Source organism: Ciona intestinalis, chromosome 9 (assembly GCF_000224145.3).
Source record: "Ciona intestinalis chromosome 9, KH, whole genome shotgun sequence".
Lineage (NCBI taxonomy): Eukaryota > Metazoa > Chordata > Ascidiacea > Phlebobranchia > Cionidae > Ciona > Ciona intestinalis.
The window spans coordinates 6441118-6468709 of record NC_020174.2 but is presented as its reverse complement, the minus strand read 5'-3'; the positions used below and the strand labels follow the sequence as shown (position 1 = coordinate 6468709).

General features: G+C 37.7%; 4 protein-coding genes across 5 annotated transcripts; 3 read left to right on the top strand and 1 right to left on the bottom strand.

The window, feature by feature from the left end:
• The first annotated feature begins 550 nt into the window (after positions 1-550).
• Positions 551-9971, top strand: LOC100184435 (prolyl endopeptidase FAP-like). The gene is made up of 20 exons (XM_002123073.5): positions 551-663; positions 914-999; positions 1504-1713; positions 2142-2320; positions 2488-2619; positions 2761-2893; positions 3203-3308; positions 3642-3788; positions 3909-4044; positions 4110-4154; positions 4434-4633; positions 5270-5454; positions 5718-5882; positions 6286-6355; positions 6422-6546; positions 6955-7085; positions 7663-7765; positions 8021-8079; positions 8501-8653; positions 9149-9971. The coding sequence occupies exons 2-20, from the start codon at positions 915-917 to the stop codon at positions 9269-9271; spliced, it is 2487 nt and encodes an 828-aa protein (XP_002123109.1). The 5' UTR covers positions 551-663; position 914; the 3' UTR covers positions 9272-9971.
• A 2627-nt stretch (positions 9972-12598) lies between these two features.
• On the top strand, positions 12599-17547 carry LOC100177353. Its single transcript, XM_002129005.5, has 4 exons — positions 12599-13829; positions 14029-14127; positions 14495-14569; positions 14787-17547. The coding sequence occupies exons 1-4, from the start codon at positions 13790-13792 to the stop codon at positions 14873-14875; spliced, it is 303 nt and encodes a 100-aa protein (XP_002129041.3). The 5' UTR covers positions 12599-13789; the 3' UTR covers positions 14876-17547.
• On the bottom strand, positions 15151-27216 carry LOC445732 (SLC26A2 anion exchanger). 2 transcript variants are annotated; one of them, XM_009861374.3, is made up of 17 exons: positions 24267-24358; positions 23286-23569; positions 22977-23173; positions 22499-22603; positions 22275-22439; positions 21982-22094; positions 21737-21859; positions 21423-21570; positions 21081-21194; positions 20547-20720; positions 19799-19975; positions 19472-19580; positions 19292-19370; positions 18991-19204; positions 18756-18810; positions 18580-18701; positions 15151-18385 (listed from the first exon to the last, which is right to left on the bottom strand). In XM_009861374.3, exons 1-17 carry the CDS (start codon positions 24278-24280, stop codon positions 18350-18352), a joined length of 2229 nt encoding a protein of 742 aa, XP_009859676.1. In that variant the 5' UTR covers positions 24281-24358; the 3' UTR covers positions 15151-18349.
• On the top strand, positions 15702-17547 carry LOC113474012. The gene has a single exon (XM_026836054.1). It carries the CDS (start codon positions 15798-15800, stop codon positions 17028-17030), a length of 1233 nt encoding a protein of 410 aa, XP_026691855.1. The 5' UTR covers positions 15702-15797; the 3' UTR covers positions 17031-17547.
• Positions 27217-27592: the final 376 nt, after the last annotated feature.

Here is a 27592-nt window from a genome sequence, read left to right as displayed (position 1 = left end):
CGATGATCGTTAGTTTATTTGCAATGGCTATTCAGTATTTTGAACTTAACCCCGGAATACGCCCACGTATAGTATTAGCAAATTTTATTTCAACTAAATGTACTTGCGTAAGAATGCGCGCAAAATTATTGCGTCCCATTTATCCAATATAATTCTATATTTCGTCTCCGTAACCAATCCACTGTCAACCATTGGCGTGTTAAACTATTACCGCAATCGTAATGTAAGTTACTCCTGGGATTTTGGAACATGTTTAACAATAGTTTCAATTAACCAATACGCAACTTAAGTGATGCTGCTTTGTACTGGCTACGTGGAATTAACCATCAATTGAACCATTTGGGATAAAATAGTTCAAACAGATGTAATGACCAACAATAAGCAAGAAAAGAAAATTTAAAAAACTAAATCAAAAACACCAATTTTCAATAAATTCAATTCAAGTTGAAACTCAAGCCCGCAGTTTTCGGATACCGTTATCATGCATTACCTAACGTCCCTTCTTCACCCACTTTAATAAACAAGACCCAGTTAATGTTTGATGGAGATCATTCGATCCGAATCACTGACGTTAAGGAAGCTTGCAAACAGACCGAAGCCATCTACGGAGCACTCGGGATCCTGATATTTATTTCACAGAAAAAAAGCTGATAAAGTGACAAGGTAAGTTTGACTAATATACTAAAATTAAATTATATGTTCTATTTCTGAGCAGATTTTAACGACAGACGTTTTTGTTTTGTTTTTTATATTTTTGTTGCGGATGAATATGATTTCCTTCGTCACAATAAAAGATACCAACACGTGTTATGTGTGAAATCATCCACTGAAAATGTGTTTAGAATAAAGTTAGAAAATTTATCAATCCTGTTCTCTGCTTTCGGTTATCAATTTTATAACATTTTTTCAACAGGATGAAAACCCTTCACGTCGCTTTACTGGTGGTTGGTGGTATCGCAGTCGTTTGCGCCATTGTGATACCATGTGCCATACTTATACGTATGTATTATAACTGTACTAGTTTATTTAAGTTTTAGTTTTCGTGCGTGATATGTGACATGCTACCTACGCGTGTTAGTTTGCTGGTACAACGATGGTTGCACTTTGTTTGTCGTACATTATGTACGGAGGACATACACCAAGTGACTCAATGCACTCACTTACAGTTACTCGTCATTTCTCCGATGTTTGCTTAAACATTGCACAAAACTCCGGTTAATGCTTGTAATTATTAACCACAGGGTAAGCAACTGTGTTGCAACTCAGCAATGTACACCCATGACGTAAAGTAAATTATTATGTCATAAGTCCGAGCACACAATATAGATCGTAAACTAGAGATAAATGGGTGTACGGTAACAGACCAGCAAGAATGTTTCTGAACATTTCCAGACCTACAATATTATGTTCTCTTTTTCTAATCTAATTCAAGATTTTCAAACAAGTGATTGATGACCGATATGATTGAATAAATTGCCATGAACATAACCGAGGTTTTTTCAGCACAAAACAACACAAAAGCGCCTGCACCTGTCACCACAACCCCCGGAAAACCAGGAACAGAAGTTACTACAGAAGTAACTACCGCTGCTAATTCTGATACTACAACACAAGCGTCACCCGACACACGGCCTGTATTTACGTTTGATGATATTTACAACAACAAGTATAACTACAAAAGTATCTATCCTTCATGGGATGAAAGTACACCAGGTAAAAAGTTTATTTTTACAATCACCTAATTATGGCCGACCACAAATCCCATGCGATGCCAACAGCTGCACTTCGACCTTTACCATAACTCGAACACGGGTTGGGATGTAGGTTTGTTGGATGTTTACGCATTGGTGTGATGCGTATGTACTTTAACATGAAATTTCTTGTTTAAAGCTAAACATATGGGTGCCATAGCTAACTAGTTCAACACTTATTTTCGGAACATACAGTACGGTAAGATAAGATGGGGCATTTTTTGATTCCTGAAAAGAATGTTCACATAACTATAACCCGTAAACCTCCGACTATAAAAAAGCGTCGTGTTAATTGTTCAAAACAAGATCAGCAAACATATATGTTTTAGGTGATATCGGTATATCCCATCTTGCCCCACATAACTCTATTTTTATTTTTTATTGTTTCAGACCAAAGCGATTTTCTTTATTTTGACGGAGGTAACGTCACTCGACGTGTGATTCAAAACCCATACGATGACGTCGAGCAAGTTGCTCCAGACACCTTGTGTGTAAAATACGGAGGCTGTCGAAGTTGGTCGGTTTCTGCAGACGCAAAATTTGTTTTCTATATCTACAACTATACCAAGGTGGGGAAACGACACTGTACGGTATTGTAGCATGTGAAACTAATACACACGGTATAACAGTATGTATATCCATATGATCCCAACGCCATGGTCCGATTTACAAAATAACAAACATGAAAGAGTTTCACTTTTCTGTGAACTTCATGACCAGCAGGTTTTATATCCAGGTGTGGCGTCATTCCTATTTAGCTGACTTTGCAATATGGGACGTGGTTAAGGCGGTTGAAGTCGAGGTCCCTGGATTCCCAAAAGATGCTCAAATACATTACATGAAGTGGTCGCCAACAGGGCATAAACTGGTGGGTCCAACAATGTCAATACTCTAGCCCTTATACACCAGAACTATGTAATCATATTTAAAAAACACGATATTAAAAAACAAATTGTCGAATCTTACAGCTATTTTACTGTAAAAAGTTTGCAGCGTGTTTTCCTTGCAGGTATACGTGCACCAATTCAATGTTAAATTAATCGAAGACGTGGGGGCCGCTACACCAACCATCGTAGACGTTAGCCCAACCGATGGAATGAAAAATATTAAGTACTATGGCATCCCTGACTGGATGTACGAAGGTATGCAGAATCTAGTTTAATAAATGCTATATATACTTATATGATAAAATCAAGTTTTTTTGCCTATATATATTTTAACTTATACACCACAACTTATAGGACGTTTAACTGGGATACGGTTATATAATTGTGTAAATGGTCGTTTTTTACCACCAAATGGGTAGAAAAAAATAGATTGAAAAATATGTCCCACCTTACCCCATCCTACTATATGCCTATAATAAGAACAGGGTTTTCATTCATCTACCAGATTCTAAATTGGTAAAAACTGTTGTATGTGATGCGTTATAAATATTACTTATGCTTTAGAGGAAATGGTTTCAACGAACAACGTGCTGTATTGGAACACAGACTCAACGAAAATCGCTTTTCTTGAGACTAATACTTCCAATGTTGAGTTGATTAAATACTCTTGGTGGGTTATGCGCGTTGTTTTCAAGTTTTTAATTTTTTTTAGTTGTTTTTTTTTTGTAAAAATAATTGTATGCTTATAATTACACAAAGTATAAACCGTATTTACATACAACTGTGGGAAAGATGGGATACCGTTAGCAGCTAAATCTCATATTTTTGATCGTGTTTTTAAACAATTGTCAGCGTTTTTTAAGTTGTAAGGATACGGTTATAATTCTAACCTTACCCTACTAAATGTTATACAGTTTCTGTAGCTGTCTTCACAAATAATGCATTCTGAAACACCTGAATCAATCCAAGGCGTCGTATATGTTTTTAACAATTGTTTATATAGGTATGGCGACGCGCAATATCCGGAGACGATAGAGATCGCCTACCCGAAAGCAGGAACCACAATTTCAACTGTGAAGATGTGGGTGTACGATATTACCACTAATAAACTTGACGAATTGGCCGCTCCCGCCGAATTCTCAACTCCTGGGTAAGTCTGTGTTGTCTTTCCAAACCCAGTGGTCACTAATGAGTTGTGAACATTTATTCACCAATATAATACAAAGTCAAACGTAGCCATCTCACAGTATACTTACATTGTTTGATACAGCACGTACTACTTCTCTCGTTTCACGTGGCAAGACCCATCTAATTGCTTGGTGTCGTGGACAAACCGTTTGCAAACCAAGAGCATTGGCCACCTCTGCGTTATGAGCGGTGCAGATACTTCGTATTCATGTTCTTCGGTAAGCTCTACTTAAAACACCAGCAAACCTTCAACACGGGTCAAATATAACTTATATATTTTCAGACTGCAGCCAACACGGAGGAGGTCGTTGGTGGTTGGGTTGGAAGTGTAAGTTGTTTAACTTTCTCTGTAAACCAGCCCTGTGGTAAGATGGTTGGCGGGCTCACCTCGTGCTTCCGCATAAAATATTTACCCCACGTTACGTATACGTGGTAACTTGTAAGCAGGCACGAGGTGTATGAAACAGAACACCTGTGTTATAACGTGTTAATAAATAAATTACATACTTTCCTTTTATCCAGTATTATCACTAATAAAACATAAACATTACTATTTTTATGCTATAGTGGTCCTCTTGCTATAATAATCTTTTTAACATTTATCCAGTTCGGTCCTTTCTATCCAAAATGGATCACTGGTACTAACGATTACGTCACCATCTACGCAAGAGCAAACGACGGCGACGCTTCAGATGGTTTCTGGCAGCTGGCATACGTTGCTGAAGGTGCCGCCAACTTTGAATGGATAACCAAAACCAAATACGACATTACTGAAGTCACTTACTACGATGCTACGAACAAATACGTGTAAGAAATTTGTCAGTGTTTTTGTTAAACTTTTCTGTGTTACAAGAAAACCTGTTGTCTTAATATCCGCATACAAAACATAAATTTGAGGCCAAATTCCCATTACGATGTTATACGTCTTGTTTCCCTCGTATAAAACATGGAATGTTTGCAATCATTCATTTTTACGACAAACACAAACATATAATGTATTTAACGACCGCACGCTAACTTTGGTAACTTAGGCCAAGACACAAACGAGCTTATACATTAAACCATGTGCTCTGACCATTTTCATTGAGAAAATGAGCCACTTTATATATTATTGAAACAATAGTTTTGTGTCGGGTTTACCAATTTAATAAAATCCGATATACTGTAATGTGGGGAAAGATGGGACATTTCTTCTTATTTTGTCCCATTTGGTGATTAACAATATGCAGACCATAGCGAACTTAAATACAGTTAAATACATGTTCCTTATTAAATACAGATGGGACATTCTTTATAGTGTTTAAGTTTGCTATGATGCAGACCCGTGACTCTAAAATATCATCGTTAGTTGTTCAAAGTACGATCAGAATATATTTGTGTGCAACAGTATCCCATCTTACCCCACGGTACATATATCGAAAATTCTCACACGGTTTCTTTCAGATACTACACGGCCGCTTACAACGAAGCAAGACGTCGCCACATCTTCCGTGTGTTGGCCACCGCACGCGACCAGGCAGCCCCAGAATGCATGACCTGTAAATTGATGGACACATACCCCGACCGTTGTGGATGGGTGACTCCGTCCTTCAACAACGATGGCAGTGCAGTGGTCATCAACTGCAGAGGTGATTTAGATACGAGTTTCATTATAATTGTGTTCTGTTTCATACACATCGTGCCCACTAACAAGTTACCACGTATGTAACTTATTTATCCTCGCATGGAGGGGCAACGACAGTCGTTACAACACGTGTGTTCTTTGTGCATGAAATAAACCCATTAAACAAAACAAATGTACGCAACGTAACACGTGTTTATATTTTAGTCCACAGTCAATTCAAATCCGTGGTTTTTACCATCCAAAATAAGTCATTTTATTTCTTTATAGGATACTGGATCCCAATGACTCTGTACATTAACATTGATGCAACTGGAACCTGGCAAAGTGAAGTTTTATTGGAAAACAACACCGAACTTTTCACGAAAGTTGAATCAGTTAAGTGGCCGCGGAAAATTTACGGAACGTTTGCGAGTTCGGATTATCCGACGAAACGTAAGTTAGCCGCTAGACGGCAGTGCTGAGAAATAAATTTTATTTTATGCTTTTTTTTATTATTTCTATATTTAAACAACTGGTACAAACGATTTGAATATAAAACGTTAAATGTGCAGTACATGGTGCGTCCTTGGGCAAGACACTTAACGGCAATTGCTCCAACCCAGTGGTCACTAATAGGTTGTCCAAATTATCAGCCATACATAAAAACAATCACCCACAAAGTAACAAACATGGTAACTCGTAAGCTGGCACGAGGTGTTAAACCCGTGTTATAACGACTGTCGTATTTCGCCATGCAAGGATAAAGTAAGAATTACAACAATTACAAACAGTCAATTAACAAACGTTTCTCGGCTGCTTACTAAATAACCGTTGTCTATTTCGACGTTCACAACAGCTTACAACTACGAAATGTGGGTACCTGCCGACTTCGACCCAACCAAGAAATACCCTGTCCTACTAGAAGTGTGAGTATCATGCCTATAACTCTAAACGCATGAATTCTCACCTAATCCTCACACCTATTCGTGCAGATATGCTGGTCCAGAGTTCCAAAAGATACAAGACGTTTGGCGGAAAGGTTTTGCCCAAACATACATGGTTAGTACACGTGATGTGATCGTTGTCAGTGTGGATGGGAGAGGATCAGCGTTTGAAGGTAATTACTTATTCATCTGGAGAAGCAGCTTTTTTGCTTCACAAATACACGGATGAGATACGAAAGAAGTTTCAGCCATTTACATTAAAAGTTACAAATACGTGGTAACTTGTAAGCGGGCACTAGGTGTATGAAAAAGAACACCCGAAAATATTTATATTTATCTCTTCGAATACAGTATAGGAAAGATCAGAATATTTAAAACAACTAAGTAAACAAAGGAAACTTGCAACAAAACGACCGCCGTTAAAAACACGCCCATGGTAAAACTACTTGTGGCAGCTAACCCCACTATGCCGTATAAACTAACTCCTATTAATAAAACAGTTCATTTAAACATCCATCGCGGTTTGTGGAACTAATGAAGTGTATATTCTGCATATGTAACTTGAGTATTGTGTTTTTAAGGGTACAAGTTCATGCGACAAGTTTATCTAAAACTTGGTCAATACGAACCTGTCGATCAAACTGCTTTCGTTCGTTACCTCATTGATACGTACGACTACGTTGATGCAAGCCACGTTGCGCTGTGGGGTTGGGTAAGATATATATTATTATACGTGTCACATAGGGAGCTTTGTATATGGGATGACTTATAATAAATTCCGCGAATCTGACCCTGATCTGATGTTCATATAATTGAACGATTCTTGTATAGTGAAATACAGTAATGATCTGGTGATACGAAAACGTAACCAACAAAAATCAAGTGCATTCTTTTTGAATAAGAGACTGACGATGCCATTTCGGCGAAATATATTTTTCTCTATTAATAACTAGTGGTTGGACTTGATTTTTGTTGGTTGCGTTTTCGTAGCACCAAATCATCACTTTGTATTGGGGTGTAAGTTTTCATACCTTTATTTTATATTTGTTGCAAAATATGATATTTAAATATAAATAACCTGAATCCCGTATTTACCCATGCCTACCCAATGGCGAACAACACACATGAGCGTCGGATAATTTTGGAGACCAAATAACACGACCAGTGTATTGAGTTTAGCAGGGTTTAAAATACATTCCACAGAGATCCCACAGTAGAATTCTTAATCCTTAAAATTTATAAACGGATGAAAATTGCGACATTTTAACATGATGTCCTGTATTTTGTAGTCATATGGCGGCTACACTACCTCTCACACTATTGGTTACGATGGTGGGAAGACGTTTCAATGTGGGTTGGCCGTTGCACCGCTGGGTGACTGGACGTGGTATGGTAGGTAATTATGGTGTATAGTAGGGTGGGGTGAGATGGGACAACATGGTGGGGTGAGATGGGACAACATGGTGGTGGGAGATGGGACAACATGGTGGGAGGAGATGGGACAACATGGTGGGGGGAGATGGGACAGTAGGATTGGATAAGATGGAATTTCATTATGACAGACCAGTTTATTGAAACCGATTATGTCACATTCTTACTTTTTTAATTTCTTTTATTTTTATTCATATTTAAATTGATGTTATTTAGATGCGATGTACGCTGAGCGATACATGGGAAATTTGACCACGAACGCCGACGGTTACGAGGTATAGTTTAAATTATGTTCACGAGGTTTGTTAGGCCTATGGCTAGTTATTGCAAAACAATAGACTGCAGAGACTTGACTCTGCTACAGATGTACGCGGCTGTGTTCTTGGGCAAGACACTTAACGACAATTGCTCCAACCCAGTGGTTTCTCATGGGTTGCTCCAATTGTCAGCTGTACATTACAGAAAAAGCAAAATTAGGCACCCACATATGCGTGGTACCCATAAGCGGGCATGAGGTGTTTAAACACCCGTGTTATAACGACTGTCGTTGCCCCGCCATGCGAAGGTAAAGTTACATTCATTCGTTATTTTACACCAAGTTAAGAACAATCATAAATAGTCTTTGAACATTTTCAAACTTAAGTTTCCGGTCGTTTTGAAAACAAAATGTTTTATACGTTGTCTTTTTATTTCCAGAAAGCTTCCATAGTCCGCGGCCATGATCTCAACAACTTTAAAAATGCTTGGTACACCCTCATCCACGGGACAGCAGACGACAACGTTCATTTCCAAAGTGCGGCCGAAATGGAAAAGGCGCTTGTTGAACACGACGTAGATTTTGACGATTTCGTAAGTATATAGTCGTGTGTTTCACACCAGACTTCACTCAGCCCACTTAAAGATCTTTCTGAATACGAATGGTTTATTTATGACGGTTTAAGTTCTTTAACTATCTTTGCCAAAACATGGAATGAATTGTATATTATCCAACTACTGGAAATTAAAATATACGCGTGTATAACTTGGCTGTATGATACCACGAATACAAACTAAATTTTGGCCTTTAGACAACTTTTGGTTGCGTAACACATATGGTATAGAACGGGGTGAAATGAGGGACATTTTTATTTTATTTTCTCGTCCCATTAGGTGGTAAACAATTGTTTTTAAAGAATTATATAACCGTATTCTTATATTGTTACATCAGCATTGTTTTGTTAATAAAAACACGATCAGGAAATATGGGATTTAGACGGTAATGGTATCCCATCTTTCCCCACAGTGCTATATCATCATACCCGATGTTGTAACTGTGAAATTCATCCATATTTATTTTTGTTTCAGTTCTACGCCGACCAAGCTCATTCCATCAATATTGGAAACGCAAACAAACATATTTACCGACAGATAGATCTCCGGTTATCTCACTGCTTGGGCAGAGTTGACACACAATATCCCTCGGGCTAAACTTAGGCTTAAATTAATTGTACAGAAGTGCAGATATTTTATGGTTTAGGTCGAAAATATCTAGTGCATACATTTGTAATCAAAACACCTTATATCATCAACTATGTTTAATTACGTCACACTTTTCATCGTGAATATACAAAGTAGGATCGGATCGAAGAAGTTTAAAGATTTTGGCTGGGGGAAGATGGGACACCTGTTCATTCTGTTTTCGTCTTAATTGTTAGTAAACAAAGAACATTCTAAGATTTATAAAACCTTTTATCTTCCTGACTTCCACAGACCGTTCCTAATTGTTTAAACCAAGATCAGGATATTTGAATATTACGTGCTAAAGGTGTCCCATCTTACCCCATAATATTATACAAAGTTTTTTTGCGTATATACATCTAAATTAATTTGAAATTGATTTTTATTTCACGGGATCGCTGGAAGTCCATGTTACGATACGTGTCGTTTTTACAGCAGCAACGCGGTATCGTGGGGATCGCCGAATAACAAGCTGCATTTTAACTTGTGTATTCGTAAGCTAACCAGTTCGCAGGATTGTTAAATACGAGGAGATAAAATGTGATTGACAGTCGGTTATAGACTGCGACATATTTACATTAGAAATTGGAATATCTACATGAAACTCACTTTATAATTCAGGTTATTTAATTTTAACATTCACAATAAGAAGAATCAACAAACGCTTGAATTAAACTGAGATTTGTGTATTTTCCAAAATGTCGTGACCTGATTTACAGTTTAGTCTTCCGGTCGCGCAATCAAAGAAGCAATTGTTGTTTCAACGACGGAATCTGCCTTAAACACTGTGTCTGTTTGAACAGGAAGGTTTTGCTGTAGAGGTATCGGGGAGGAATACCAAGCTACATCAATGACGGTATTCAAGTAGTTTGTGTAGTCAGACGATATAAAATGACAGGTTGGGAAGTGTATTACTGTTGAGGGAAGCCTGTATTAACGATAATGCCATGTTAAAGGTCGTTGCTACACCTGTCGTTAGTTAAAAGAAAGCATGTTTGCCAAACTTTACCGTCGAAAATTTAGAAAATGTTGGCAGAAGTCCAAAGGTTAATTTATTCAATCAACTGGTCAAAGAATTACATTTGATCAAACAAAGTGTCAGAAATGATAAGATAATGTTTGTAGTTGATGAGTTGAATCAAAGTTGTATTAACGGGTCGGCTTAATTATCAATAGAGGTGTAAGCGGAACGGGCGCCACTGTGCTTAAAAACATGTTTTCGCACGACTTTTTATCGGTTATAGGTAATATACTGTATGTATTTTGTGTACATGTTTATCGATTTCTTTCTTTTGGGCAAATATATAAAAATGTGTCGTTTTTAATACGTCGTGCGGATTAAGGCCACGTTACACATAAGATTATTGAATCGGATTAAAGTTGAAAAGTTAAGTATGCGCTGTCGGTGCGCAAAGTTGCTGCTGCATTATCATACTGGTGGTATTTTGTTTGAGTGACAGCTGAAAGAGATCGTCGGATTTTAAGGGCTTCGTTCTAAGCGTGCATGAGCGTTCGCTGGAACTTCTCGTTCTGTTTGTTTTTCTAAACTTTTCGTTCAACGTTCAAAGATATTTTAGGCGCGAAATTGCGGCGCATGCGTGTCACGTAAAAGTTTAAATAGTCAGATAGTTCTGCCGAGCGATGATGCAACACATCCGGTGGTGCAAAATAAACGCTAAACACGAAAGCGCTATAGCAGATAATTTCCAACACCGGGTTGAGTCTGTTTTGAGGAGAGGTCTATCCAAGCATAGCAATGCGCGGACGCCTGTTTCGTTGATTTACAATGGAGTGCTTGCATTATTTATACGTTGAAATTGTACGGTGTTATGGTGTGTTAAGTGCTTTGGAATAACGTTCAGCGTCAAGCTATAATTAGGCGATAATTGTCAGCGCGCTGTTTGTTCAGTTCATATTTGAGGCGCTTGCTCTCGTATGCTTTGTGTGTGTCGTGTTTTTTTTAATTAAACTTTATCGTCCGGCACCGTTTTAAAACGAAATGAAGATAATATAGACATTCCTACGTAGATAACTTCACGTTTCTGCTGACATATTATCAACAGACTGGTCGACTCCTGATGGTAACGGTAATCATAGCACATAAAGCTGGAAGCTGTTGTACTTTTTATGCTCGATCTATTTTGAGAGGCAAACGTGAAATTAAGTTTAGCGGCGTATCGGTGTTGACTGTAGTTATGTTTTGTTAATACGCTTGAAATGTCGTGAGTTCATTTGACTAGAATAGAGAGCGGTATTTCCAATTTATTGTTTTTCTGCGTAGCTGTTTTGTAGAGCTCAGCAATTTTAAAAGCTTGTGTTTTAGGTGCTGGCTTTTGCCATTGCTGGCATTTATTGATCTGTGATTTGATTACATAGAGTCTGTTTCGAAAATTCTAGCCGACTTGTTCTGGTTTGTGTTTTGTCAAGCCTGCCCCGCGGTTATTGACAGACAATCGTCGGTTTTAGAGAGAATGCGTTTTATACACTGCTTTGTGTTAAATTAGTTTTGACGTTTTGTGTTTCCTTCGTCGCAAGTAAATATATATTAGGGTGGGGAAGATGAGACACCTTTGACGCATAACAACCAAATATCCTGAGCGTGTTTTAAAGAATTAACATATGGGAGCCGTGAGGTTAAAGTTTTATAAAAATTCGTTGAATGTTTGTTTACTACCAAATTGGAGGCGAAAATAGTTTGAAAAGGTGTCCCATCTTCCCCCACCCTACTATATATGTTTAATAATACACAGTGTAAGACTGAAAGGGAAGGATTGAATTCGCCTCGTTGTTCATCATATTAGTACAGCCGCGCTTACGCAATTCGTCATAGCATTTTTATGATATCCCTATAAGACAGTAATTAACATCATTAAACTGAACACATTTGGTTAGGTTTTACTTTGCTTTTACATTAGGAAATGTACAACAGCGTTTGACAGAAGTGCAAGTATAAACGTTCATGACAGTACAAGTATAAAGAAGTTTTTTCACGTAGTGATGAATTTTGATGTTAAACGAACGATTCAGTAAAAATGTTACAAGCACAAGCTTGGTGTGTGACAAGAAATCAAATAGAATTAGGATTGTGGCGTACAGGGTGTTTTATATATAAACCAGCAGACGAACATAACAAGCTTTGTGACTTCTTTTATTCCCATTGTTGGTTATTGAACGTTGTTTGTTTGACAGATGGTATTATCATATGTATTTAAATTTAGAAAGCGGTACAAGCTATTCTTTCACACTCCGTTTAAACGTGTATTTGATTTTCATTGACAGGCATGCATAATGTGTTTGATAAATCTAAGTGAGGTCGTTATGTTATGTGCCGCCTGGAGTGAAGCGCAGCCTGTTTTCGATGTTTACAAAACACGACCAACCGCAACGGCAGAAGATAACACGCTCACGAAACGTCATCGATAAGCAAATCGATCCCTTGCCACCTGGACTTGAAAAAAAAACGACATTTTTCTTCAATATAGTGTAAGCTTTGATGGCCTACTTGGAACGCGTATATGTCAGTTACGCACTGCAGCTCCGGAAATAGTCAGAAGTTATTAACTGCTGTTGTGTACGGTACAGTTGTTTAAACGTCCAGTTGCTTAATCTGGTTCAGTGATTTACGAGGATTGAGTGTTTTGTCTGTAACATTAATGACAGTTGAGCGTTTGCTTTATACATTGTGTGGTATGTTCGAAAAGTGGCACTTCGTACACTTGAAGCACGTACCGTCTATGGTGAAGGAGCTCACTCGGTAAATTTGCTGTTTCGTTGACAAAACCCTGTGTTTGCTCAGAGGAACGGATCGTGCAGGTTTAGCAGCGGTCAATGCGAAAAATATGCGCAGCGGCTCACGTTAGTTTCTCTGTCTCGTGTGTTGACACGTCATTTGTCATCTAGTAGGTGAGCAGTTGGTCGCTTGAAGGACGCCAGTAATCGAAAAACAGGATTGAATTTACACGACAACTGTAATTGTTCCCTTGCGAGTACAATTGAAGCTGTTATCATAGTTTTACAACAGCGTTGTTCAAGTCATGTGCGCATGTGTCTTATGATAATTCAGCAACTGTATTAGTTATGCGTATAATTACAACTTCGTTTGGGCTAGTTTGATACAAAACTGCATGCGTTCAGTTATGGGATATAGATTCTGATAATCTTCGTTCATGCCAATAAACATGTACAACTTCATGAATAATAATAACGTATGTAATTAGTCACGACGCAGCTTCATTTGATTTGATTGTACCATGTAAAGACTAACAACTGATATTTATTTAATTGCGACGTGTTCTGTATAAGATTAAATGTTTATACAAACTCGGCATGTGATGTTGTAGTGACAGGTTTTAGATAATAATATCTCAGACACAAATATTGATTATTTATTTGTTCGTCTGTATTGCTTATCCATATAAACTGTAACCTATATAAGCCTTGCAGGGGAAAGTAATAGGTTAAAATTAGGCGTTACAACACTGCAATAAGATGGCTGAAATATCATCACGAACACAAGTCTACACAACTGGTAAGCAATTTATTATTTTGGTTTAACAGCAATGCCTTTTAATAACTGTCGCTCTTTCCTTCACCTCTTATTCATAAACGTATTTTAATGACTGCCGTTTACTGTTGATCCAATTTAAATCGTTGTTTAAATTCTATGATTTTTACTGTGGTATAAATATTTTTCATGTGTTATTAATACTTATTACTTATCGTTTCAGGACCGGCTCAACCAGCTTGCCAAAACTCCAGCAGTCAGAAGCAGAACACAAATACTTCCCCACTAGCAAGGAAGCCGGCTACTATTCCTGTAGAACGAGGTGGGCGCATAGTTGCGTGAATTGAGACCCGTTTGCGTCGAAAATAACATGCGTTTTCAAGGTTAAATGCAGCGACGTATTATGCCCTGGGACTTCACTTGATTATTGTTTGTGCTGAAACAAAGTTCATAGAAAGCAGATTACACCATAGTTTCGCACGGCTGTTGTATTCCGTTGTCGCAACATTGATAAAAAGTTTTAAAAATATTTACATTTTCACGAAAAGATTCTTCTACGTATATGCGCTGACGCCAAGTGCTATCAATAGACACCAAGCGTAAACCCTCAACAAACACTTTTTATGGGAAAGTTTCAATTAGAGACTGCTAAAACGTAAATTAAAATGCTTCTTTAACTTTTTATCCAGATGGATTGACTGATAATCGAAAAATGTTCAAACGAAGAGACACACCCTTGGAATTAAACATACCGCACAAAAAAGGTGAGTATTCGCTGTAATAACCAGAAATGAGATATCTATAGTCATAGAGCATATTACTGTGGGGTAAGATGGGATACCCTTGGCACATAATGTCCTATATCATGTTTAACAAATAAATGTATCGTCTTAAGGTTCTGTTTATATTGTTGTTTCCTTTTTATATCAAATACTTTGGAAGATTTTTTATACCATAGGCTTAACAAGATGTACTTTGCAGTTGTATCGAACCGACCGAAAGTTTCGGAATCTTTTATGGAAGAAGAAGAAGAAGAAGAGGAAGAGACAATAGAATCAAATTCGACTTAAAATTTTAGACTTAGACTACCTTTAAAACTTGTCATGTACGGTGCACCGCATGCAGAATGTTAAGCAAACGTATCTTGTCATTCTACTTCAATGGTATTTCAGCAAAAAATGCGGGAAATATTGTTCTGTTTTTGCTGCTGACTCATCTGGAGTATTTTACTTGTACAAAAACTAAAATCTTAATTTTGCTTTTAATGCTTGTTGTGTCGATTGCTGAAATAGTAGAGACGTCAATGACACGGGAGAAGGCAAGAGCATCTGTTTGAGGTGATGAAACTTTCCAACGGCTCGTATGAGATGCTTCTTATGTTTTCGTTACAATTTCTTGGAAATACCTTGGTTGTCAAACTTGTTTAATTCTCGAGTCGATAATTTTCTGGGTCGTTGCGTATTTGACGTATTTGTAATTGGGACTTCCTGATTCTCACGCCACAGATGTAGTGGATTCCGGAAATGTCAATTTTAAATTGGTTTGCTTAAATCCACACACATCTCAATTGTCACGTATTACAATACTATACTTAAACCTCATGTCTATTGAATAGATTGTGCTTAAAAATCTGAAGCCTTCATTATCCAGGTGATCGACTGAGCTGTAAGTTTTCCCAAAGATTTTCCCAAGCTAAATAGAAAAGTGGAAACGAGCGTTTAATTCCAATTTTTACAGACAATACAATGTTTAAGCGAGATTGTACCTTACATTGAACTAATGGACTAACCGCGCATAATTAATATAATCATTCCCAATGAAATTGAACCCCAAATATGTAACCAGTTTTCTTCTTGCTCTAGCGACACCACTTCGGGGATTTCCCTTTCAAGGCACCTTAGTAAATAGAACCAACTTCAATTGCTAGGCGTGAAAAAGTAGGACAAGTAAGAAATATTATCTGTTGTTTGTTTGAAATAAAAGAACAATATCATGAAGAAAAGACAATCGGCTTCAATACAACTACTTACTGGCCGAAGTCGCGACAGTAAACCCGAAAGCATCGCGTTTATATATGGGGAATTGAATCCGTTATCATTAAGTCCGGACGCCATAAGGAAAATAAGACCAGAAACTTGCCCACTGCATGCTGTTGTTGTTGCAGTTGCATTACAGCATCCACCGTTTTCATATGAGCGGAAAGTTGAACTCATTGACTATGGATTCGAAAACCAAGGTGAAGATGTCGATTTTGTCAACAAAAAGAATGTGTTGGGTATGACTGCACTACACACTGCAGTGTCCGTAAACGTGCAGGACATGGAAATTTGTAAACTACTGATTGAAAGAGGAGCGGATGTGAACGCTGTGAATAATTATGATTATAATACTCTGTTCATGGCTATCGGTTCTTGTTCTCCACTTAAAATCATCCGGATGCTTTTAGACAATGGTGCTGATCCAAACATGTTGGCAAAAACTGACGAAGGTAAAAGTTGGTACGTTGCCCAGTTGGCTCTTATTATGAGTAATGAAGATTACCTGAAGATCTTAGTGAAGTACGGTGCTAATCTAAAGCTTCCTGTACCCAACAGAAGAAGTGCGCCAATCAACTTTGCACAAACAGAAAGCATGAGACGATTGCTTGAAAGATTAAGTCGAAAAATTGATCGAAAAGAAGAATTGGCGAATGCCAAATGTGCATTGTGTTCGGCCACCAATTTAGGAAGTGTCAACTTAAAACGCTGCGGAAGATGTTATGTGACTTTTTATTGTTCCAGAGAGCATCAAGAAAAACATTGGGCACGAAACCACTGGAAAAACTGCCCTGGTTACATAGTAGTTGGCCATGCTATGCGTGAAAAAGCTGGAATGAAAGTAACAAAGAAGATCGATAGGAAGTATCTTCCATTGAAGCCGCCTTTAACAATGAAGGATGCGTGGGCATGTCTGCAGACCAAACTACAAGATATGGCCGGAAAATATTTTGTCTATAAAGCCCTTGCTCCACCTGAAGATGAAATTACTTTCATACTTTATACAAACGATGATCAATCTATACAATCATGGCACTACCCGGAAGAAAAAGGTTTCTTCGATCTGTGTCGAATGATTCGCGATAGTGGGAGCAGGGAAGCTTTCTTCTGGGCAACACCAGATGATCCACATCAAGGAACTTGTAAAATATTTACCGGAAGATTTGCGCCAGTTCATGACAATTGGTAGATTACCTTTTTACAACAAATAGCTTCTACAGCATTTCTTTTATATAATGTTGCCGACAAAGTTCCTTTTTTTTAAATTTTGCATTTCAGTTTTGTTACTGATAAACTTCTTGTATGTGGTCAGCTATACATTGGCTACAGATTCAACATGGGTGGTAGTTTAGTTTGCAATGATGTGATATATGTTGGTTAATTGCTTTACACTTGAACCTATTCACTCACTTGACTTAATAATTCATTTAAGGTTTATGAAATTACTGAATACACCTATGTGTATTATAGTTGCTTCGCCGTAAGCAAATTTAATGAAACAAATGATTTATAAGCATTGAAACTGTTGTTTGAATGTGTTGATACAAATGCTGTTGCTGTACATTTAAAATCATGTCAAATTTTCAATGTATGCGACAACAAGAACTTTACATAACAAAAAATACATTGATTTTTATAAAGTTCCTGTGTCATATTATCTCCTTTTCATTACAAAACAGCAGATTCAAAACATTCATTTTCTTTAGGTGTTTTATTTTCTGATGTTAATATTGTTTTAAACAAATACAATATGTAATTGGAATCTGTAGGAACAGAAAGTCCTGACTTTTTCTCCATGGTGAGTATCAGCATAGTAGTGCGGGGTAAGATAAAACATGGTTTTATTTCTCTTTTCTCAGCTCATGGAATAGTAAACAAAGAATATTTGCACAAATATATAACTTTTATTCTCACAATTCTAAAGGAGCTTTGGTAATCGTTCAAAACAGGATCAGGAAGCATGGGAATTAGGTTCTAACGGTATCCCATCTTACCCCAGATAGTGCTATATATTCCATTCATAATGTGAAAATATCATACCAAGATATTAACACAAATGACCAAGAAACGGCTTTTGCATTCAATAGAGAGGTATTCATGCTCAAGACGTAAATAAATGGCGGTGTAAAAACGCGCATGTTCCACCTAACGTTAAATGGTCTAAATTTCCCCGTGTATTAGGTTGCTTCCCGTCAACACAAGAAATACTTCTCAATATGCGGCTGGATAACCAGGCCCGAGTCCAAATAAAGTAAGTTTTTTATTTTCCTATTTTATTTGTTCAATATCTGCATATAAAAAGCAAAGCACTAAGAGTTTGTATAAACTAACAAGCGGTAGTGAAGTACGTGGCAGCTGACGAGTTTAACTTAAGATATAAGAAACCTAATTTCTAATGCATATGATACATGTAGAGTGGTTGTGACCACTTGATCTGGGAACGTAGAGTGAAATCGTATAAAACTATTTGTAATCCGACACAGAAGGTTTCGCAGACCCAACACTCGATCACTGATTGCTGTCGAATGAAGTTTCTTCTTTACTCTGTAATTATAATTCTTTGATATTAGAGGAATTATTGTGGTAAAACACGTTTGTTTGGTTTATATTGTGCAATGGTGCCGCTGTGTGGCCGGTTTAACTATCATGGTTATTATGTGTTTGGTATGTATACAGAAATACGTAATTCGTACATACAAAACTATTAACGCTACGTGACGACGGTCTTGTTTAATTACCTGACTTAGACACACTTGCTTAAACTTGGCGTGCAGCACAGCATCGTGGATTGTTGGAAATTCACAGTTCTCACCGGCCGTTTCAAAATACGAACCAGCGACCAGCGATTTTTTAACGTCGTCTGGGGAATAAATAAGTTAAATGTTTGTCTTTAAACAGTTATTATGATGCTTACTTGATACATTCACAAGAAGCATGTCCACGCCGATCTCTCGATAGTTTTTGCATAGCTGGAAATAAAAGCAAGGTTAGATTAAATGGATGGATGGAACTTATCCACGCATGGCGGGGCAACCACAGTCGGTATGCCACATGTGTTCTGTTTCATACACCTCGTGCCTGCTTACGTGTTACCGCGCACGTATCTTTACGGGTGGTTAGTTGTGTAGTCGTAAGCCTAACTCACTTACTGCGTTCAAAGTTTTTATACCGACGAGGTCTATGAACGAAAAGCTCGAACAATCTATGATCAATGTGTGAAATAATTCGGTCCGAGTAGCAACGTCGTCAGTACAAGTGGGATGCGACTGCTGAAGGAAACTTGGAGAACCGCCAGAGGTCGCCGGAGAGCTTAAATCCACATCAACCTTTATACTCGATATATCGGTCTTCTTTTTCCATGGCCTGAAACACGGCATATCACAAACCATAACAAAAGTAAAGCATTTACAATTCGTTTCGGGGAAACATAATGTCTGTTGGAATACTCACACGGATCGACAGCAGTTTGAACTTTCGTTCTGCGACTCGGCGGCGTCTGCTTCCTTTTTCCGTTGGTGAATGATTACCTCTGGAAAGATATGTCATGTCATTGAAATATATGGCTGACTAAAGGTAGGCATTTCTCAAAATAATTTAAGAAAAAAAATGAAGTTATTATCTTAAAATCACCTGGATCAAAACCGGTAGCAAAGAAGAGTTTCTGTTTGAAGTAATCCTTGTTTGCGTAATAGAGGATGGAGTGGAACTTAAATATTAAGATCCCGTTGTGCGGTTGCGCCTGTTCAGTATAACAAGTGTTAAAATTATCGGTCTTGTATCGTTGACACATAACTTGTCGAAGTGATGTATGAGATTTGTAAACTTGGCTAATTTTAAACTAAGATAAAACCGCGCCCATGTAAATCCTATCTATCATAAATCATTATACATAAGCATGCGTGATAAATTATCCATGCCGGCCAGACATGATCGCGTAAGTTGAAAATCAAGTCTTACCGAAGCGTAACCATGACAACTGCGGTAAACATCCGTTCCAGCTATATTGCCCAATACCTCACACCGTGGCCGCTGAGTTCGTAGAATTATTGTAAGCATAGAAAATACAACTCCCGCCAGCAATCCCAAGTCTACGCCCAGGAGAAGAACGGAGAACAACGTCACAACCCAAACCAACTGAAACAAAAACATGTTTGTTGTTAATATAGTAGGGTGGGGGAAGATGGGACACCTTTAGCACGTAATATCCAAATATCCTGATCGTGTTTTAAACAATTGTAATGATTTGTTGTAATGATGTGTTCGTATGGTACTTTACTGTTTTATATTTTCATGATCTTTATGTTTTGCGTGAACCGTTGTGTTTTTAAGAGTCGATCGCATGGTTTTGTTAAGTGACATTCAGTTTCCCCTTGGTTGTGTAATCGTGTGCTCGGGCCGATTGGCAGTACAAGATATAAAACGTTCCACAATAAAGAACGGTCTATAAGTCATAAGGATACGGTTTTATAATTCTTCTAATTTTTTTTGTTTAATATCAAATTGAAAGTGAAATTAAAATGAAAATGTGTCCCAACTTACTGCCACCCTATAAGTTGTTAAAATTCATTTAAGTGTTTGATAAAATGTTCGCATGCGTCCGTTTTGTAAAAACCTTATTGTAAATAAACGTCTTTAACTTTTGTGGCAGAATTTTTCCTATACTTTCGAAGTTTTCCAGAACCGATTCAGATTAAGAAATACTTACGCAGTCGATTCGTGACATTTTAAACGTCGGTTTGAGTAAAGACAACTGTTTAAGTATTCCGACCAGACCAACAACGATGATACATCCCAGAACAGACCTTGGTAGGGGTTGGAATACGGGGCCCAACACGAGGATCGTCACCAACACTATAACTACGGATATCAAACCGACCAACTAGAAAATAAAAACATTTTACTTACTATTTGCATATTAAGTTGAGCTTATTTGTACTTTTAGTATGAATGTGTTCTTTTAAAGACCGCTTTCACTATTTGGTCTCAGGCATTGTTAGAAGACTATACACGATATGCAATATTTGTAACGACATTGTCTGCATATATATGTGCAGAGTACTTGCTGTGTTAAGCAAAGCAAGTCACCGCGTGTATTCCTAGAAATGCATGGCGGTGGAACGACCAACTGTTTTCACCGCAACCTCATTCATTCTACGCGTGATCGGTTAACACGACGAAAATAAGATTAGGTTTAACATGACGTCACTGTGTAGTGAATATACAATGGGTGTACTTGTACCTGTGTGTTTCCGCCTGTGTTTTCTTGTATAACGCATCGTGCAAGCGCTGCAGCGTTTGGAAAACATCGGAAAAAGGAGGGAATGGCATTGCTTACACCATATGCGATTAACTCCTGTAAAATAATTCAACTGTGGTCACGCAAGTAAATACTTGTGCTTTGATTTGCCCGATGATGAAATGGTTGTGATATCTCAATATGTGCATCTTGTGGTATCTTTGATGTCATTAAAACGATGTATATTTCAAAAGTTATTTTTCGGAAGGCAATGAAAGAGTAGCGCTGTGGCATTATAGGGATTTTTGCCGATCGAATAAAAAACAGTAGATCTTGAAAACGCACCTGATTGGAGTCGATGCTGTATCCGTACTTTTGTGCGTACATCTTCGACAGCGAGACACTTATAGCAAAACCAACGACCGCAAGAGCAAATCCATCGCCGATGATGCTCCCCATGATACTGAAGTCGGGCAACATAGGCGCCGGAAATCTGTGTACATATATACTCATCATTACCAGTCACCAATGATAGCACAACAGTGGTGGTGAGCATCGATATACAACACGCCTTCGATCTATATAAACATCTTATAAACACGACAATGCCAAGGCGTCGACTAATATGCAAATGCAGGTTACCACCGAACTCAACTCACCCGGTAGGGATAGGACCGACCACTCTGATTTGAAATATCTCCTGAAACTTTCCGAATGTTGACGCCAGAATCGCTATCACAACTATAATAACCTCTGTTGGTAATGGAATCTTCAGCTTTTCCCTAAATGCAAATAAAGTAAATGGAAGAGGCCATGTCGTTATGCCGCATACAATCGAACAACGAACAATGACCATACAGTGCATCCAACTTGGCTTAAAATATCCAGAGTTGGAATCACTTACTTGAATCGTAAGTTGATCTCACGACCCGCAACCAACAACAAAATGCAGATGATGGAAATAATGAGAGTGGGAATATGCGTGTTTGGAAGGTTCCGGAATATCTCGATCCAATTCTGAAAAACATGCCTCCATAAAAAACCCTCGATCAAAAATATATTGCTAGTCTGACCACAAAAGCATTCGTACAGAGGAATTTTGGAAGCTGTTTATAACAAGCTGTATTGTACATATAGTAACAAAAATTAGGGCCCGAAACATGTGTAACCAAAATATACCAGCTTTTATAAACTTACTCTGAAGAAAGCCGGAATGGCCGTCGTTGATTTGATGGTAATTCCAAGAATGGACGGGGTTTGTGACGTCACCACCTGCAAAGCTGCTCCCGTGGTAAAGGCTTGCACAAGCGGTTCCGACAGATACGTGGTTATGAAGCCCAAACGAAAAATCCCAAACACTAGCTGTATATAAGAGATGGCTAGAACACTTTACTATGGTTGTATCTCAATAAATTTCTTACTTGGAAAACACCCATAAGGAACATGACGGAGGCTGCAACACCGACTTTTCTCAGCTCAATGTCTGAAATTCCGTTTACAAACGTCTCGTTTCCAACCGTTGCACCCTGCGTATAATTTCAAACTTGTTAGTATGAGTTATTTAATAAACATGTGAGAGATCCGATAATTGCACACAAGCAAACAAGGCTAAGATTTCCCCATACAGACTATGCGCCATTAGTTTAAATAACCTTATCATACTAAGGGGTAATCAGATTGAACACATTATTTTTTTCTCGTCCCATTTGGTAATAAAAAATAATATTTACATAAGTGTATAATCGTATCCCACTTTAAAGGAGCGCTGTTGGCTGTTAAAAATACGATATGAAATATAGGAATCAATTCCTAACGATATCACATCTTACCCCACAGCAGTACCTTAGAACTTGAGGAATAAATCAAACTAGTTAGTTCAAAATGTAAGCCCTGACTCACCGCAGTGACGTTCATGATAGGAATCGGTTCCGGGACCAACCGAACTACAACACTTTGTGTGAGGAGACTGGTAACTGCAAATGTACCAACTGATATATGGCGGGATGTTCCCATGAAACTGTACAGCAGGACGGTGTAAAAACTTGTGTAGAGACCATAGACCGGCGGTAATCCGGCAAGCAAAGAAAATGCCATACCTGAAAGAAAACCATTAAGATCTTTGGAGAAACATCAGTGAAATTATAGTTTTTGCAAAGAAAACACATTTCGTTGGCCAATATATTCCTTAGAGTTTCAGTTGTCACTTACTTTGTGGGATGTGGACAACACCCACGGTTATTCCCGAAACCAAATCACCGGCCAGCCATTTCCTAACTTTATAATGTCGCATCCACGTGAATATTGGGAAGAGCCCGACCAGAACATCCATAAAGCAGTTTTTGTTGCAACCTTTGGCGCATTTTCGAGCCCGATCTCGCATGCTAGGTGACGGCGGTAATTTCTCAACGCCCGAAAATTCCTTCTCAAAATCTGGTACGGAACGTGCCGCTCGATCGATGACGTAGCGGTACGTGACGTCATTGTTGGTCTGTCTGGGAATGTGAAAGATAGAAATGTGATATAGGGGGTTAGGGGGTTGACTTGTTTTCTACATTTATGTTAGTTGCAGAGAAAGCGTGTTCCACATGTCAAGGGCGCCGGTAATTTTCATGATCTTGTAATTGTTGAATTAACATGACGAGATTTATTTGCGAAAATTTTATGTTACAACACCAAGTTATTTATTTATCGTTAATGCGTCTCACGATTTTTCTAACTCTTTATTCGTCATTGCGACCAAGTGCCAGATCACGATGATGGGTATAATTGTCTCTGTGTGCCGACGAATAAGATAACCTAACGAGGAATCCATTGCCAGCTTTCTTTATAACCATTTTGTTGAGTAAAAAATGTTATGCTGTTTCCAATGTTACTTTATGATAAATTTAAACAAAAACTTAAAAAGTTCGAGGTCTGCAGCCAGGTTTTGTATTCATTACATTTATTCTCTAATTATTAATTGCATCGAGCTTGCGTTAAAACGAATTGCAAAAAAAATTAGAGAGGTTTTAAAATTTTAACTTTTTAAATAATAACATCAATAATTATCTTTGCATTTCTATTATTTTTATAAATAAAAATATTTCATTTTTTAACAAAGAAGATTTAATTAACGTTAGTTTGTTTGAGGTTTTTGTTCGCTTCGTTTCAAATAGAAAATCTAAGTTTAACACTTATTAAAACACTCACTCGTTTAACTCCATAGCTTAACCATACAATATTATTCTTTATCGTGGCTGTTAAGTTTCCGGCTTTACTTTGCTGTCAAATAACATTCGGTAAATAACTATCATAGATCTCCGCTCTTATACAAGCTGGTGGGTAAAGAAAAAACGCCGCCGCATAAAAAAGGGAAAAGATCTTCACGGCAAGCGCTCGCATCTCCCCCTTTGCAACCGCAGCGTTTTCGCTGATTCTACAGTGATAACCAAACACCCTTGAAAACATCAGACCAAGTACACAAAGAGACAACAACATGGTTTAGGCAACAGCTTTATGTAAGCAAGATCCGGATATTGGGGGAAAATAAAGCACTAAACAGGTTGCACAATTTCCACTGCTGAAACAACTAAGGGTGCTGGCGCTGGTATTTGTTGTGAATGCTCAAGCAATCTCGATTTACTAAAATAATAACTGTTGGCATTGGGAGCGATTTGTGCGTTTCCTGATATCCAATTTTAGATTACGGGGATCAGCAAATTGTTTGATTGATAACGGATGTTGTAATTGCACTTTTGCCCTGATTCAAAGATGGCGATCACATTATAAGTGAACCCTATTTAACCCATAACCCATAAGGAACGGAAAATCCTTGTGCATGTAACGACGATCAGCACAAACGCCCAAGTAATATCGGTAACAATGGGCCGTAACTTGTTCGCAAACATCATATGAATCGACCACTAACGCCCACTATTTGACCGTGCAATAAAAACTGCAAATTTTAATGGAAGGCCATTATCCGCATTATATGACGCGTATATGCCCCTCCCCATAAAAGTAGAACCAATATTTGTGCGGCCTTTGTGGTTTAATTTGTCGATTTTTCACTTTAAAAAACGTTGTCATGTAAGTGTAACATTCGGATCAAGTAGTTACGTTTTCTGGACCCGCGGGCCAGGCCCTTTTTGGATCGCTATAATCTTAGCGTATTCGTTGTCACGGTCGTTTTAAATAGGAAAGTTTTTGGAACGACAAACGGGCGAAGTCTTGATAAGAAGCTCTAAATTAAGAACATAAACAACGATGTTCTTGGTTTAATAATTCTATTTTAGTTTAATGTGTCGCAATTTTAAATTATTGGACAAAATAAAATCACGTTGATACGCCCTATTTAAATTTGGGTATATATATCTTAAAGCTAATTCTGTTAAAGCGCGTGTTATAGCCAATGTAAAACGTAATTAAATATAACAAATTACTTAAGACTAGTGACTAGAATTTCTAAGACAAATAATGTCCGAGTAACGAAAACAGTTTCCCATTTTGTCATATAGTGACGATAAACATAAGCTAGTATTGTTAGAACGCGTGTAAACCAATATATGAAGCACGAACGTTTCACTCCATAGTAACTAATATAATAACTATATAACTTTTAAGATAAATGCAACATGTGCTTGCTGACAAGATATTTTCCTATTTGTCGATAAACCAGTTTCATTACCATCACCTTTACATCGTTTCACTTTTGAAATTAGGTGTTTTACGTCTTGTAATTTACAGAATCTCGGTGCATATTTTAAAACGAGATAAATGCGCGATGTATCATGACTGTTGCGTCACAATAGTGAGAAAATCATAAACGCAGTGACGTTTTGAACAAACCCCGCTAAAGTGGTTCTAGAACATGGCCTATCAAATACATAATCGAGTTGCGGTTCGTAAAATGTTTAACCGGTTATACAGCTTACGACGTTGGCGACTTGCATTATAGTTTTTATTCTAAGTTTTAATATTTTTTTTTGTTCTAATAAGTTTTTATATATCTAATTCAGCTTGAACTTGTATATTGTAAATCCGGCGATCATCTGTTTAAATCAAAGTTTGCGGTTAAAATTGGATGATGCCCACTCTTATACCACTACCATGTTTAGGTCGGTGGTATGCAGTAACACAGCAGAACACGTAATGTTGATCGATCACACCGTGTTGCAGTAACAAACAACATCAAACAGATTCAGCAGTTTTTATAATCTTCAATTATTATTTAGTATTTATGGTCCCAAATATCCTGATCGTGTTTTAATCAATTCACAACGGTATATAGAAGTCGTGGGGATACTGTTTTATAAATCTTTGAATGTTCTTTGTTTACGACTAAATGGGATGAAAACAGAATTAAGTTGTCCCATCTTACCCCAACCCGCTATAACTTTTATTAACTTAATTTTAAATTCACGGAGACATGTGGTGTATTTGAAACCACGCTACTTTTATGTTATACCGCAACCGGTTTAATAATGTGTATCTTGTCAAACCAATTTCCATCTTAGGCTTACAAATTAAACGCTTGTGCGGAAACATACATGCCTAGTTCGTAATAATTTAAATCCCCGTGTTGTAAAAATATTAATATTTCGGACATCTCACCGTTTGATTAAACATGTATTTTCGCGATGGAATGTAATTTGTAACACAACGTATTGGTGCGGTAAGATTTAAAAGAACTAAAATAACACAAATCTGCAGTGCCAGGCTACACCGGCCTTGTACATACATTGCGGTTGGAAATAATCGATCATGTTGGGCCAGTATTGGTCGACATGATAACTTTTTACCGCCGGTGTTGTAAATTGGTCGTTTGAACTGAAATATGTGAACAAAATTTCGCGATGATTCAGCCTTATTGGCGCTAAAATTATCATCATATGAGCCATGCGTATTAACCAAACGTTAGGTGTCATATCTATATAACGCTATAAAAGGCGTTGTTAATTGCTAAAAACACTTTTAAAAATATGGAATATTATGCACAAAAATATAATTAAGTACAAAATGTCACCTTTTTGGCAACAACTTTTGCCTAATTTCCGTAGTTTGACTTTCTTCCGTTGACAACAGTAACTCCTCGCAGTCGTTTTCTCCCATTTTCAACGTCCTTTAATTAAACTGTTAATAATCACCCACAACCTACGCCGATGACATACTAACTGCGTTGTAAAAATAAAATTAAGCGCTTAACTGTAACATGTACAAGCATGGCTTACTATGGAACCGCAATGCGTTAATCATATTCGCCGCGTTTATCATACAGCGTGGTTTAGTGTGTTGCCGCGTCGTCACCAAATTATTGGATTTCTACGAACAGCTAAACGTGTGGGAATATGAGTGGTGTAAGAAAATGTCCCTTTACGTGAATCTTAACCTCTGGCTACGTAGCTTGATTCGAAGTCCAATGTAGACAACCAGCAAAGCTACCTAATGTTCGTGATTTTATGTTCTGTGTTGTAGACTTGGCTATAGTGACCATTTAGTAGCAATCAAAGCAGTATTGCGAGGTCACATTAAGTTTG

Bases quoted from the DNA above. Each gene is read 5' to 3' on its own strand.
- LOC100184435 (XM_002123073.5), top strand. From the start codon at position 915: ATGAAAACCCTTCACGTCGCTTTACTGGTGGTTGGTGGTATCGCAGTC. The intron at 1,000-1,503 runs GTATGTATTATA...AGGTTTTTTCAG, and splicing joins ACCATGTGCCATACTTATAC to CACAAAACAACACAAAAGCG. The intron at 2,321-2,487 runs GTGGGGAAACGA...TTTTATATCCAG, and splicing joins ATATCTACAACTATACCAAG to GTGTGGCGTCATTCCTATTT.
- LOC100177353 (XM_002129005.5), top strand. From the start codon at position 13,790: ATGGCTGAAATATCATCACGAACACAAGTCTACACAACTG. The intron at 14,128-14,494 runs GTGGGCGCATAG...CTTTTTATCCAG, and splicing joins TACTATTCCTGTAGAACGAG to ATGGATTGACTGATAATCGA. The intron at 14,570-14,786 runs GTGAGTATTCGC...TGTACTTTGCAG, and splicing joins AAACATACCGCACAAAAAAG to TTGTATCGAACCGACCGAAA.
- LOC113474012 (XM_026836054.1), top strand. From the start codon at position 15,798: ATGAAGAAAAGACAATCGGCTTCAATACAACTACTTACTGGCCGAAGT.
- LOC445732 (XM_009861374.3), bottom strand. The intron at 19,371-19,471 runs GTGATTTTAAGA...ATATCTTTCCAG, and splicing joins TGCTACCGGTTTTGATCCAG to AGGTAATCATTCACCAACGG. The intron at 19,205-19,291 runs GTGAGTATTCCA...GCCGTGTTTCAG, and splicing joins TCAAACTGCTGTCGATCCGT to GCCATGGAAAAAGAAGACCG.